Source organism: Electrona antarctica (genome assembly GCF_951216825.1).
Source record: "Electrona antarctica genome assembly, chromosome: 11".
Lineage (NCBI taxonomy): Eukaryota > Metazoa > Chordata > Actinopteri > Myctophiformes > Myctophidae > Electrona > Electrona antarctica.
Genome location: NC_136792.1, coordinates 22,281,084 through 22,294,317, shown reverse-complemented (window position 1 = coordinate 22,294,317; position 13,234 = coordinate 22,281,084). Strand labels below are relative to the sequence as shown.

The following is a 13,234-nucleotide window of genomic DNA, read 5'->3' as shown; positions in this document are numbered from 1 at the left end:
AATTTAGTTCAACAATTTAGTTCAATCGTTAGGCCTAGGTTACTGCAGGGTGCTTGCTTTATACCTTTAATTGCCAATTAGCTCTCCTTACTATGGGCTATCCTATTTTCATATATTATGTATCTAAAAATAAAAACATTATGCGTTCAACTTCTACCACAATTCCCTTATTATAGAGAGCTACACAGCCACAAGAATAGCGCGCACAGGCAGCGCTCTCATTCATACATATCAGCGTGCGTAAAATGTTATCCTTGCGCCCGGCGCGTCAGGTGCAGTTAATTTCCCCTCATCATCATGCAAATGCGTCCAATAAGGCTCGTGCTGCTCGCACCTACACACATGTGTAGCTTAGCTTGGCCTGGGACCGGCAGCCAGTCTCTGCTCCTTTAAGGCAATGAGGAATGAAAGCGTCTGCAGGGGCAGGGGAGAGAGGGGTTATTCTGTATAATGCTCTGAGGCAGCGTATAGTGGGTTGGCGCGGAGGACCAATGCGATTAGAGCTTAGGCAGCGCTGGGGAAGATGCGCGTACTTGCCTCGTGCTGGACGGAGAGAGGCGGTGAAGATGATTTGACTTTGGAATCTCAGAAAAAAAATCCGCCCGCTTCAGTTCACCCGGATTTGTTTGTCTTTCTTTAATTAACTGAACCCTCCACGGTTTATAGATTCTTATTTTTCCTTCATTTTTTTTTCTTTCTTTTTTTCATTTTCGGGTAATTTGGTTGCAAACATGTTTTTTTTGTGCGTGTGTGCCGTTTGAGGTTTTATTCAAGGGTTAGGATTTGACGTTTTTATTCTTTATATAGTTTAGCCAGTTTTCTTTTTTCTTTATTATTTTGTCGTTGGGACATTTTTTTTGTATAGGGATGTGATATTCCACAACGCTCTGACTCAGCATCATCATCACACCTGGGCTTTACGCGAGCGCCGTCTCCCCTTTCAGCATCCCCTTTGAAGAACAGCAAGAAAGACACGGAGCACCGTCCGTCCGGGAGCTCTGCCCAACCAAGACAATCACACATTCTATATGCTCCAAGTGCAAATAAGGGGCAGGGAGACAGAGGGGGAAAAGACTAAATAAGTAGCGAGGGGGACAGTGAATATCATATTGAAAGTAGAGACTTGGTCCGGTTCCTCCAAGACAGTGGCAAATGTTTAACCTTACCCTAAGCACACAGAAGAGAATTCTAGGGAGGCATCGGTCGAGGCGTGCGGAGAAAGACGAGAAAGCATAGCTTGGGGGATTGAACGGAGCAGGGCATGTGGATATTGGCTTTTATCTTTTCCCAGAGCATCTTGAATGGTAAGTTCACCTGCTCATGTTAATGCTCATTATTACCTATTTCCCGGAGGGGAATTATACTATATAGATATATGGCAAAGTGACTAAAGACGAAGGATGGAGGTCACCGGTGTTCCCACATGAAAAGATCCAATGTTTGTCAAAAAGCCTGTCACCTTTGATAGATGGGGGGAGACGGGCGAGGCATGAACTGCGTTTTAATCGTTTCTGTTCCCCTATATAATCATTAAATACAGACCCATATCCCATGCCCTCGAAATGTGCATTAATAAGCACAACAACAATCAGACGAAATTGATGAATTATGTTTCTTTAGGTCAATTGTGGGGGCCTGCATTGCATTGTGTGCGGGATTAATTGGCGTTATTTAGGCTAACTGACTTTGAATAGCCGTGACCTTACAGGTTAAAGTCTTAATGGCCAGCATTAATGTAAACGAGCTTGCGTTTTATCTATTTTCTATTAAAGTGTGGTTTCACTGTGACCCTTAGTAATACATGACGTAGGCTATTTGATAATATAATGGACATTTGGTTGAACCCCTTTCCCCTCCCCCACAGCCAGCTTATTTTTTCAAGTTCAAAGTACCCCAGTGCATACAAGGGTGAAGAAACACACACAGACACACACTTATATCTGCTAATTGTATTTGTATATCAACACACATTTTCATTAAAAGATGGGTGATAGGCCTAATATCTGCTCTGCATATTCAATTTGTCATCAATATTTTGACGAGAGATGCATGCATTTTGCATTGAATAAATCCTATAGAAGGAAAAACAACTCCATGGAAATGTCTTTTAAGGACAAAAATATTTAAAATGTTGCATACAAAGATTATAGAAAGGGAACATAAAATGTTATTGATAGTACACCTTCTCACCCCAAACATTTGAATATTATTCAAATAGTCTACAAGTGTCCAATATATATATATATATATATATATATATATATATATATATATTGATGAGTATGTGTTGGTGTTTCTGCATGTATATGTGGGTGTATGCATGTGTGCTGGTGCACACACATGCACTGGCAGTCTGGCACACATGCAGTGAATGTGTGTCTGCATTCATTTGTATTTGTTTGCACTCTCCCCATATATCCACAATCAACTAGCAGAAATTGTATGCAATATATTAGGTTTGCAAGCTCAAAATAAACATTTATTTGCTTAGTCCCTTCTACGAGGAGGGATATATGGCTGACAGGGTGTGTACAAAAAAGGGAGTCAAAGAAGGAGAGAACAGGGAGGCTGGAAGAGGGAGAAGGAGAGAAAATGGAAACATGTCTAAGGAAAAAATACGATGGTCGACAAGACGGGGAACGTTCAGATATAAACAAAATCAAACTCATTTTGTTTCGTAAATGTTTGTAGCAAAAGGCCACACAGCTGAATTCAGAGAGGTGAGGTTTTAGAGGTATGTAATGTATACATTAGAGCATATTGAAGGCTGGCTAGTTATACGATATGGTGCACCTATAGTATGCTGTACATACTACACCCCCAGACCCCCTCACACCCCACACCCCGAAAATGGCGAGGGAGGAGGGAGAACAAATGTATTTTTTCCTGCTGGTCTGCGTGATAAAAAATAAGCTTTTTGAAATGGATTTTTGTTTCTGTGTTGTGTTTTTTTCATTGCTTAGGCAAGCCTCCAGTCTTGCGCAGTTTATTGACACTGAGCTCCACATAAAATGGTATCTCCCTTGGCCCAGCTTGGGTAGAAACTCATAAAGGCACAATGAGGAATCCTCATTAATCATAATCATCTGTCTGTGACATTAGATCAACTGCCATGCAAGATTGTGTCCATTTATTAGCAGATTATCGAGGAGGCCCCGTGGCAAGCAGTTGACAGGGAAATAAGCAATATACAGGGAAGAGGGTGTGCAGACATTTTTTTTCTTCTTCTCCTTCTTTTTCTTCTTTTCTCATTCAACATTTCCCATCTTGGTTTTTTTGGAACTGTCACTGCTAAGCTTTTATTTAAGAATTATTTAAGCATTTTTCCCATCGTGTGACATCAGACGTTCTTATTTATTTTATTTCATTTCTGTATCATTGCAGGAGCTTAGCCGTGTGATGTTGTCTTCATCGGTTGGCTGTTGTTTGGATTATCATCAGAATGAGGTGTTCATGGGCTGTGCAGGCGTTGTCAGAATGAATGAGTGACCTTGTAGATAGGAGCCAGCACAGTGATTGGTTTCTAGACAATTCTTGCTGTTTCAGAGTTAGGCCTATCACATGCTCACTGGCCTGTCTCTATGGTAACCTGTATTATGGGATTCAGGAGAGTGCAGGGTTGGTCTCCACCCGGCTGGACTCTGAGGTAACCCGGAAGTACTTAAATAAGGACTTAATTGCTTCTTTAAAGATCAGAGGGCTTATAAATGAGTGACATACAGAATCGTAATTAAGTGTCTAATTAACATTGTGAAATCTGTGAGTGTGAGTGTTACGGACTCCTATTATTGCAAAGTGATAATTTAGCGATCATAAAAAATTAAGCTCTATCTCTATATTTAATATTTTGTTTCAACATTCTGTCTGCTTTTAATCATTGCAACGTTGTCATTTCAAAAATGATTAATCAATTTGCATGAATTCAAAGGAAACGGCAAAGACCTTGTGATCTTTACGATTTAGAAAAATGACAATTCTATACATATTACATTATGCATGATACAATCCAGCTGATACTGTAGGCACATTTTAGTTTGCAAATTATTCTGGAAGAGCGTCACTGTATCTATCAAAGTGTATACATGTGTCACTTCAGCCATCAGGATAAGAGGCATTTCTCCTCTCAAAAGATGCCTTTGGGCAAAACCAATGCAAGCTCAAATCGACTCGCTCAAATTCTCATTGCAAATATATATTGAGGCAGGGCCCTTACTACTATGCAATGATTTATAGCTGTACTCTGTACTGTATATCGCAACATAACTTGATGCTGCATGTATTAACAGGAGTTTAGTCTTTTTTTGTTCAATGAATGAACATTGAGACTAAGTTTTAAGATCACTCAAATTTTTTCCCTTATTATTTTTACTTCATTTTTACTTCAATTAAGCATGACCTTTGCCAGAGTGAAGACATCAGGTTCTCTTCAAATATAAGGAAGTTCTTCCAGAGTGTCTTGCCCAGTGTAGATTACAGTACAGTAAATAGCTGCCAACATCACTTAGCCTGCCAATTTAACATGACCCCACATTATTTGTAACCTGAGAGGTTGGATGGGAATGCTATTGGGATAGATAGATTGGATGAACTTGGCTGTGAGTTGAAGGCTACTGTGTGTGTGTGTGTGTGTGTGTGTGTGTGTGTGTGTGTGTGTGTGTGTGTGTGTGTGTGTGTGTGTGTGTGTGTGTGTGTGTGTGTGTGTGTGTGTGGCGCACACAGAGGGAGTTAATCTACAGGGGACAATTAAGGCAGCGCAATGATTAGAGCCCCATCTGTTGGAGTGGTGAGGTGCTCCTGTGGAAAAAGCCCTAGGATCTTCCAAGCCTATTTACAGATGTCAAGGGAGCATATTTTGTCTGTGTCAGGCAGAAACCTCTTATCTCCATAGTTTAAGTTTGTGTGTGTGTGTGTGTGTGTGTGTGTGTGTGCGCACGCACGCACACACACACACACACACACACACACACACACACACACACACACACACACACACACGCACGCACGCACGCGCGCGTGTGTGTGTTTCTCGTAAATTAACGCCCTACTTGATCATACTATACAGTGTCACACACAAGCATCAAAAGTAGAAGATCCACAAGCCCGAAATGTGACGCGAAGCGACCCGTTTTGAGCTCGTCGATCTGTTAGTCTTGCTATTTTTTTATTTAAATCCTGAAAAGTAACAGTTTTGAACATTATTCAGGCTTCCAGAGACGATAATGTCGGGCGGACGTTGTATGTCCAAAACTGTACATTTTCATGAACTGGATAAAAAAGGAGTAAAGTAAATCCTGTTCCAATGCATGGTTAAATGGTTAATCACTTTAAAATCTGGCATCCATATTTTTTTGCCTGTCATTATAGGTTTTCTAAAATAGCAGATCTACAAGCTTACAGCAACTTGCATCAGGATGTGTTCGGAGCTTCTATAGATCAGCTATTTTCACTACTGGAAAAACGAGAAGGCAAAAAAAAGTTGAATCTGCAACACAATTTTATACAATATAGTGGTCCTTGGCCTGAAAAACATTGAAAACCCCTGATATAGGGTTTAAGTTGAGATAAGAGGTGTCAACAGGACAGTGATGATGTGATCATCGGTAGTAGTGGCAGTGGTCCTGTGTGTGCAGGCTTCCCAGAGCCATGAAGAGGGAGCACTTGAAACCTGATCAGCTTCCACCCATCATGGTCCCCTAGGTCTGCTTACTAATTACCAATTAGGGTTCAGTTGCCGTAGCGATAGCACAACTCATGAGATTAGATGATGGCATGAACAAACATCCCAAAAGATACCCTATATCTACCCAAGCAACTGGTGGTTAAGTGCCTTTTTCAAGGACACCTAAGCAAGGCGTCTGAAGGAGAGAGAAAGTATTTCTCATTTCTTTCCACACCCAGACTTTCTCAGCTGGTCCAAATCGGATCATATTTATACATTGTGATATGACTCTAGAGTAGACCAGTGTTTCCCAAACAATTGGTCGTGATAATTTTTTGGCCGCAGACTCATTTTCATGGGTCCCGACTAAATGTCCCTTATTTTTACCAGCTGCTGAGTTATCGTCCTGATTGGCTGCCTCGTCTCTAGGCAACCAGACACTTTTTGCCTCTAGCCGACCTCTCAGCCAATGGAATAGCTCAGCCAATGGGATTGGAATAGCATTGCAGCCAGCAAGTTGCAACAACCACCCACTAGTCTTTATCACGCCGTGCGCCAATGTTATTTCACCAAGGGATTCTAGTCTGCGCCTGCGGACCCCCGCGCCGACCTCTGTGGGGAACCCCATGCAGACCCCCGCGCCGACCTCTGTGGGGAACCCCATGCAGACCCCCGCGCCGACCTCTGTGGGGAACCCCATGCAGACCCCCGCGCCGACCTCCGTGGGGAACCCCATGCAGACCCCCGCGCCGACCTCTGTGGGGAACCCCATGCAGACTACCGTGCCGCCCTCCGTGGGGAACCCCATGCAGACTACCGTGCCGCCCTCCGTGGGGAACCCCATGCAGACTACCGTGCCGCCCTCCGTGGGGAACCCCATGCAGACCCCCGCGCCGACCTCCGTGGGGAACCCCATGCAGACCCCCGCGCCGACCTCCGTGGGGAACCCCATGCAGACCCCGGCGCCGACCTCCATGGGGAACCCCATGCAGACCCCTGCACCGACCTCCGTGGGGAACCCCATGCAGACCCCGGCGCCGACCTCCGTGGGGAACCCCATGCAGACCCCCGCGCCGACCTCCGTGGGGAACCCCATGCAGACCCCTGCGCCGACCTCCGTGGGGAACCCCATGCAGACCCCTGCGCCGACCTCCGTGGGGAACCCCATGCAGACCCCCGCACCGACCTCCGTGGGGAACCCCATGCAGACCCCCGCGCCGACCTCCGTGGGGAACCCCATGCAGACTACCGTGCCGCCCTCCGTGGGGAACCCCATGCAGACCCCTGCGCCGACCTCCGTGGGGAACCCCATGCAGACTACCGTGCCGACCTCCGTGGGGAACCCCATGCAGACCCCTGCGCCGACCTCCGTGGGGAACCCCATGCAGACTACCGTGCCGCCCTCCGTGGGGAACCCCATGCAGACTACCGTGCCGCCCTCCGCAGGGACCCCAGCTGTACCCTCCGACACTATAACCGACTGTGCGTGAGGTGCGATATATGATGGTTTGGAGAATGGGCTACCTGAGAGTGTACAAATACAACCAAATGGACCCATAAGAGTCCATTTGTACAGTCTCAGAGTTTAAAAGGGTCCTTTGGTTCCATTTGTAGTAGGCTACACTCTCAGACATACAGAGTCACCTGGACAGATCCTGTTCTTGTTTCCACACCTACAGTATACACACAAATACAGATAGACACAGATATTTACATTTCATAGCACATTTCTGCAGATATAATAAGGCAACTGGTTATTATGACTGTCATCAATTCTTGTTTTTAAATTATTATTTAAAAATGTATTACAAAATCTGAAATATGTATTTATGTATTTAAGTACATTTTCCCCAAAAACATTTTCCAAAAGAATTTCAGAACCAAAAAGGCAAAATAGCAAATCTACAAGCTAAACGTGGCATCGCGACATGTGAACATGGCACATGCATGTTTGATATATATACATAGGGCTTAAGTATACAAACCCACTTTGGTTCAGTTACTGCACGATGCAGTCTTACAATGAAGTATAAATTAGGCTTAAGCTGCCAGTGCCACACATTCTGAATCGTCAACATGATTCCAGTAGAAAGTTGCCGGTAATACCGGGTAATGAATACACAAATGTGTGATCATAACAAGCTATCCCCTAGTTCACACATCCTAGCTGTATAATGAGGGCCAGTCAGCTGTACCACTGTACCTCCTCAAGATCTTCAGCCAGACTAGCTCTCTAATTAGGAGCAAGACATCAGAGACTGTGTGTGTGTGTGTGTGTGTGTGTGTGTGTGTGTGTGTGTGTGTGTGTGTGTGTGTGTGTGTGTGTGTGTGTGTGTGTGTGTGTGTGTGTGTGTGTGTGTGTGTGTGTGCACGTGCTCACACATTGTTTCGCCCCGATGTAAAATCTAATTACCGATCACACTGTGTCTGTATGGATTCCGCTGAATCAGAAGTGTAATTGCGTCAGCCCGCGTGTAAATGGCTCTTGCATTAAAATGTTAACGATATCGTTTAGCATCTGCAAAGGGAAAGGGAGGGAGAGAGAGGCCCTCGGTGCCCAGATGTAGATGTTTGATCATGCGTGTAAAGTGAGGTTGTACTACATTTGGTGTCGGGGTAGTGGCGTTGATGGGTGGGTGGGTGGATGGGTGGGGGTTTCCCTCGCACAGGCTGGGTTCTCAGTGGAGAGGATGTTTTTAATTCACTCAGCACCTGTCAAAGTGACATGTTATATTACTGCGCTGCACTGTGCAGGCACTCCGATGGAAAAGATGAACCCATGTAAAAACCTTATTTGACAGAACAAAATGGACTAAATCAAGATCAAATGGCTTACCACATACTCAGCCTTTATTTTCCTTGGATGAGGGGACTGATAAAAGAAATGCGAAGGTGATAAACTAAAACTTCCCAAGGGGCTAATGGTAGCTAACCAGTCAGTGCAAGCTGGATATAACACGGCCGCCAATCACAGTTGTTGTGGATAGTTTGGTAGAATTCACGACCGAGGAGACACCAGAGTTTATCCGGGCAGAAAGGAACCAAAACACAGAGCGGAAAATAATGACCTTTCGACTGTTCACAGAAAGGCTACCAAGCAGTTTGAGACATGCCAGCACACCTTCCATCATGTTCCAGACCTGCCAACCTGCACGCATTTTGCATATAGAAACCACGCAATTCTAGGTCTTAGTACGCACGTACAAAATGCACAATGACAACTACGCATTAGGTATTATCCGCGTTATTATGGATCCCACCGCAGTTCCAGACGTTATTATGGATGATATTATGGATCGATATTATGGATTATTTTTTCATATTTATCAATTGATTACGGTGATCAGCTGTGTCCAGTTCCCCCTCATAACACTCCGGTAGCGGTACGTGAAAAAAAAGAAAATGGAAATGGAAATTTTGCTGGCTTATGCTGTCTATGAGGAGACAGTAATAAAATATCTGGAGATACAATAAATGACCAATGGGGGGATCAAAAGCATCAAAAGCCCTCATCTTCCCCAGGAAATCAAACTCTGGTGTCGATGCATTGAAAACACAACACTAACATTTCAAATTGCAACATTTGATTGACAGGAGATACAAACAAAATCGACACAACAAATTAATTTAGAATCTGCGATGATGGCATAAATCTGTTCCAATTAGTTATGCGGGAACATCTACTGAGTGGCAAAAAACTACTTTCTGGACTTGACAGTCCAAACATGCAAACAGAAAAGTCCTATCTGATTGCATTAAACAACGTTAAACTCACTTTGCCAGTCGATTTGCCACTCACGTTATTCATGCGCCTCTACAGATACTGGAGATTAAGTGGTTAACAGGAGACCGTTTTCTCATTGCCAGACCTACAGTATCTCCACGCTATAATTTAGCACTCGGCCAGTTGAGAAGAAAGCAGGACACTAACCTCGTGTTAGTCTGTACTCTGTATACAGTAGTACTGTATAGGCGCAACCTAAACAATTTTAGAATATTGGCCACTAATTAAGTCATTAGGTCTTAGTCATTTTAAGCATCTCTCAAAGTCAAGGTGAAATTATGCATTTCTTATAGCATGTTCGTTATTTCAATCATACTCAAATGAATGAGTGTTGCACATGCCACATGCTGTAGTTTGTGAACCCTCTAAAATGTTGTGTCTCATTTTTTCCTGTTTGGAAGAAAGGCCTTGCAAATTGCATTCAGACAGTTTGACACAAGAAAACCAATGAAAGCATTCAACCAATAGACACACAATGCCTATTGTGGTTGACAGGTGGCAGAGGTGTGATGAGCTATCCGTCATCCTCCATGACAAACATTCTCTTTGGCCCTCATAAATTCTGCCCCTTAATCCAGTCCCCTCCATGTCAGGGCCAGGCTTTGAACTCCACACATGCTAAGGCCTAAGGCTGGATTGATCTCCTTCTAGCTGGCCTCTGTGTGATAGGCTACACGCTACATCATACATGTGCCCAATGTATCGTGGATTACTGCGGTGACTCACTTCTTCTGTCTGTCTCTCGGCCCTGCTTTGTTCTTCTCCCTCTCACCCTATTCTTTCTCTATCCCTATCTTCCCCCCATCTCTCTCTCCCCTGCATTCTTTCTCTCCCTCGCTTCCAGCGTTGACATCCTTCTCTCATATGTCACATACGGTAGTACTCTATTTTAATGCAGCATTGATCTGTAGGAGTCTAGTGGTCTATACGGGGGTCTGTCTGTGTGTCCGGAGCTAATCTTGCCAACCGCTGGACCGATCAGGGCCGCATTTCGCAATAATATCATTGCTGTTGGGCAGAAACCTCTTATCTCCATCTCTATTTTGGTAAATGAACGCCCTATAGCCTACTGTACTTGATCATACTACAGCGTCACACAAACCTTTCGAAAGTAGCAGATCTGCAAGCTCGAAACACGACACGAAGCGACACGTTTTGAGCTTGTCGATCTGCTACTTTTTGCTGTTTTTGAATTTGAATCCTGAAAAGTTTTGGATTTAAGAGGCTTCCACCAGACAGAGACTATAATGCATCCCTTGGATTCACCTCAGCCTTTCATCAGCTGTGTTTTCTTTCTTTGCCTAAACTCTAGCGGCTTTGTATTTGCAGGTATAGTCTTCTCAGTCAGATTATGTGTGACTTACCCGGATGGTGTTTTACGACAAAAAGCCTGGCCCCCTATTTGTGATGCTGCATAGTCCAAATAGCAAAGTAGGCTAAGGGAAAACAGAGGAGGCAGCGGCGGAGAGACAGAGTGACAGAAAGACAAATGGCTCCAGCTTGGTTTCTCGACACTGCTCTTTATTTTTAAACCTGGCACAGATGCTAAGATTTAAGACCAAGTTAGTGGCGGTTTATTTTTAGCCGGCCATTCTTAAAGTGCTGTCATCTTGTTGGAGTTGAGGTAAGGTGTGGAAGGGAGTATTGTGTGTGTGTGTGTGTGTGTGTGTGTGTGTGTGTGTGTGTGTGTGTGTGTGTGTGTGTGTGTGTGTGTGTGTGTGTGTGTGTGTGTGTGTGTGTGTGTGTGTGTGTGTGTGTGTGCATACATGTTTGAATAAAAGCTCATGTGTGTATATGTAGCGTGTGGATGTGTGCGTCTGCTCAGTATTTGATTTTGGTTCTCAACCTTTTTTGAGCTCTTTGGAATATGGAGCATTTGGAATGCTCTAGCATATTTCAAACAGTCCTCCAGAACCACTGCACCGCACGCCACCTCCCCACAACAAGAACCACTGCACCGCACGCCACCTCCCCACAACAATTTACTATATCATTGCTGTCGGGCAGAAACTTGACACCAATGATATATTTCAACTTTTTGTGTTTTTTCAGAAATTAACGCCACACTTCATATTACACTCGTCACACAAAAGTATCAAATGTAGCAGATCTGCCACTTTTGATGTTTTAGAATTTGAATCCTGAAATCTAACAGTTTCCACCCGACAGAGAGAACATAAGAAAGAATACAGTCATTCTATTTTTTTTTAATTTCATGTTAATATTTAACATTACTGATCTTAAAGACGGATTTATACTTAGTTGCATGCACCAAAAATAGCTTATTTTTATTTTACATTTTAAAACGTTTTCCCATGGACCACCTGTAATCATGCCATTCATGGACACCACTGGTTGAGAAACAGTGGTTTAGGTTTAGGGCTTTTCAACCTTTTCTGGATCAGGGACCACTTGAAAATCACAAAAGGTTGTGGTCAGATGGGTGGGCCACGTGCAATGCATTTTCAGAGCATTTTGTATGAAAAATGCTGCATCGCAATGAAAACTAACTTTTCCAGGTTTTAAAATAAAAAATCACACCCGTGCGAACTGAGCGGTGCAACTATACATGTCCCTTGGTGCCTTTAGAGTCAAGCACAGTTGTAGACTTAAGCATCAGGGTTGTAATGACGTGCGTGCGTGCGTGCGTGCGTGCGTGCGTGCGTGCGTGCGTGTGTTTGACCCATGTGATCCCAATTAGCTGACTGCTCAGTGTGCATCTGCAGGGGTCAATAGGTCATGCTACAAACAGACATTCCGTGCACAGTCAGTACACACATGATGCTTTCTTTACTGCTGGGCGAGCACTGGCGCTTTGGCATGGGGGGTCAGATCAACATATGGAATGAATTCTGTACTGGCCATATATGGAGCGTGTCTTGAGTGTACAGGGTTTGATGAGGGCCCAGGTAGGGCCGGGCCATAATGTTCAGGCCTGTTGAGAACTCTAGTTTTCGCCGGCTGCCGGGCGCGGCTGCACTAATAATTTTGGGGCAGGCCCGTCTAGAATTTGAATGGACAGGTATCAGTCAAAAGGGAGACATCGAAAAGGAAGGACGGGTGGGGAAGGATCAACATATGGAATGTCAGAACAGGTGTGCTCCATATATGGACACTTAAGGGTTTGAGGTCAGATGTAGAGTTGCTGGCCGGCTCCATATATGCAGATCTAGGTGATGATCCAGTCTTCTCCATGGGTTTGATGAGGTCAGTGTCGTGATCTTCATATATGGAGACGGCCATATATGGAGTGTGTCACAAGGCGTGACGGACTGATGGCCATATATGATACTGTGATGTGTCACGAGGTGTGAGGGACTGACAGCCATATATGGTGGCGTGACGGACGGAACGACGGACGGAACGATGGACGGACTGACAGGTTTTGCAGGTTTTCAGACCTACGGTCGCAATAACATGTATACACTTATATTAAAACCGTACCTTTTTTTCATCCTAGCCCTCAGGTTGAGAAACAGTGGTTCTCAACCTTGATGTAGTAATGGCCTTTCCTTTCTTTCTTTTTGAGGTGTTAAAAGGGGTCTTAAAAGTCACTTCACTGTCATCTGGGGACCCCCCCTCCCCAAATAAATAAATCATGTGGGTACCCCCCTGGGGGTCCCGACCCACAGGTTGAGAAACAGTGGTTTAGGGTGTGACATGAATAGAGCCACAGGAGTCTGATTTATGTCCTTCTAGCCTCTCATCGATCCTCCTAGCCTGGTGTGAGACTGAGTGCATCGTCAATACTCCTAGCACTTTACGGCGTTCCTAGAATTCCCCCGACCTCC

At 44.4% G+C, this 13,234-nt stretch overlaps 1 protein-coding gene across 2 annotated transcripts in view; it reads left to right on the top strand.

Moving 5' to 3' along the window:
• Positions 1-1,261: 1,261 nt before the first annotated feature.
• Positions 1,262-13,234, top strand: part of dscamb (Down syndrome cell adhesion molecule b) — a gene marked incomplete at its 5' end in the record, with an annotated part of 234,817 nt that continues 222,844 nt past the window's right edge. For both annotated transcript variants that reach the window (XM_079515045.1, XM_079515044.1), the window contains one exon: positions 1,262-1,304. In XM_079515045.1, the coding sequence (XP_079371171.1) occupies positions 1,262-1,304 (43 nt within the window). The remainder of the gene's footprint in view (positions 1,305-13,234) is intronic.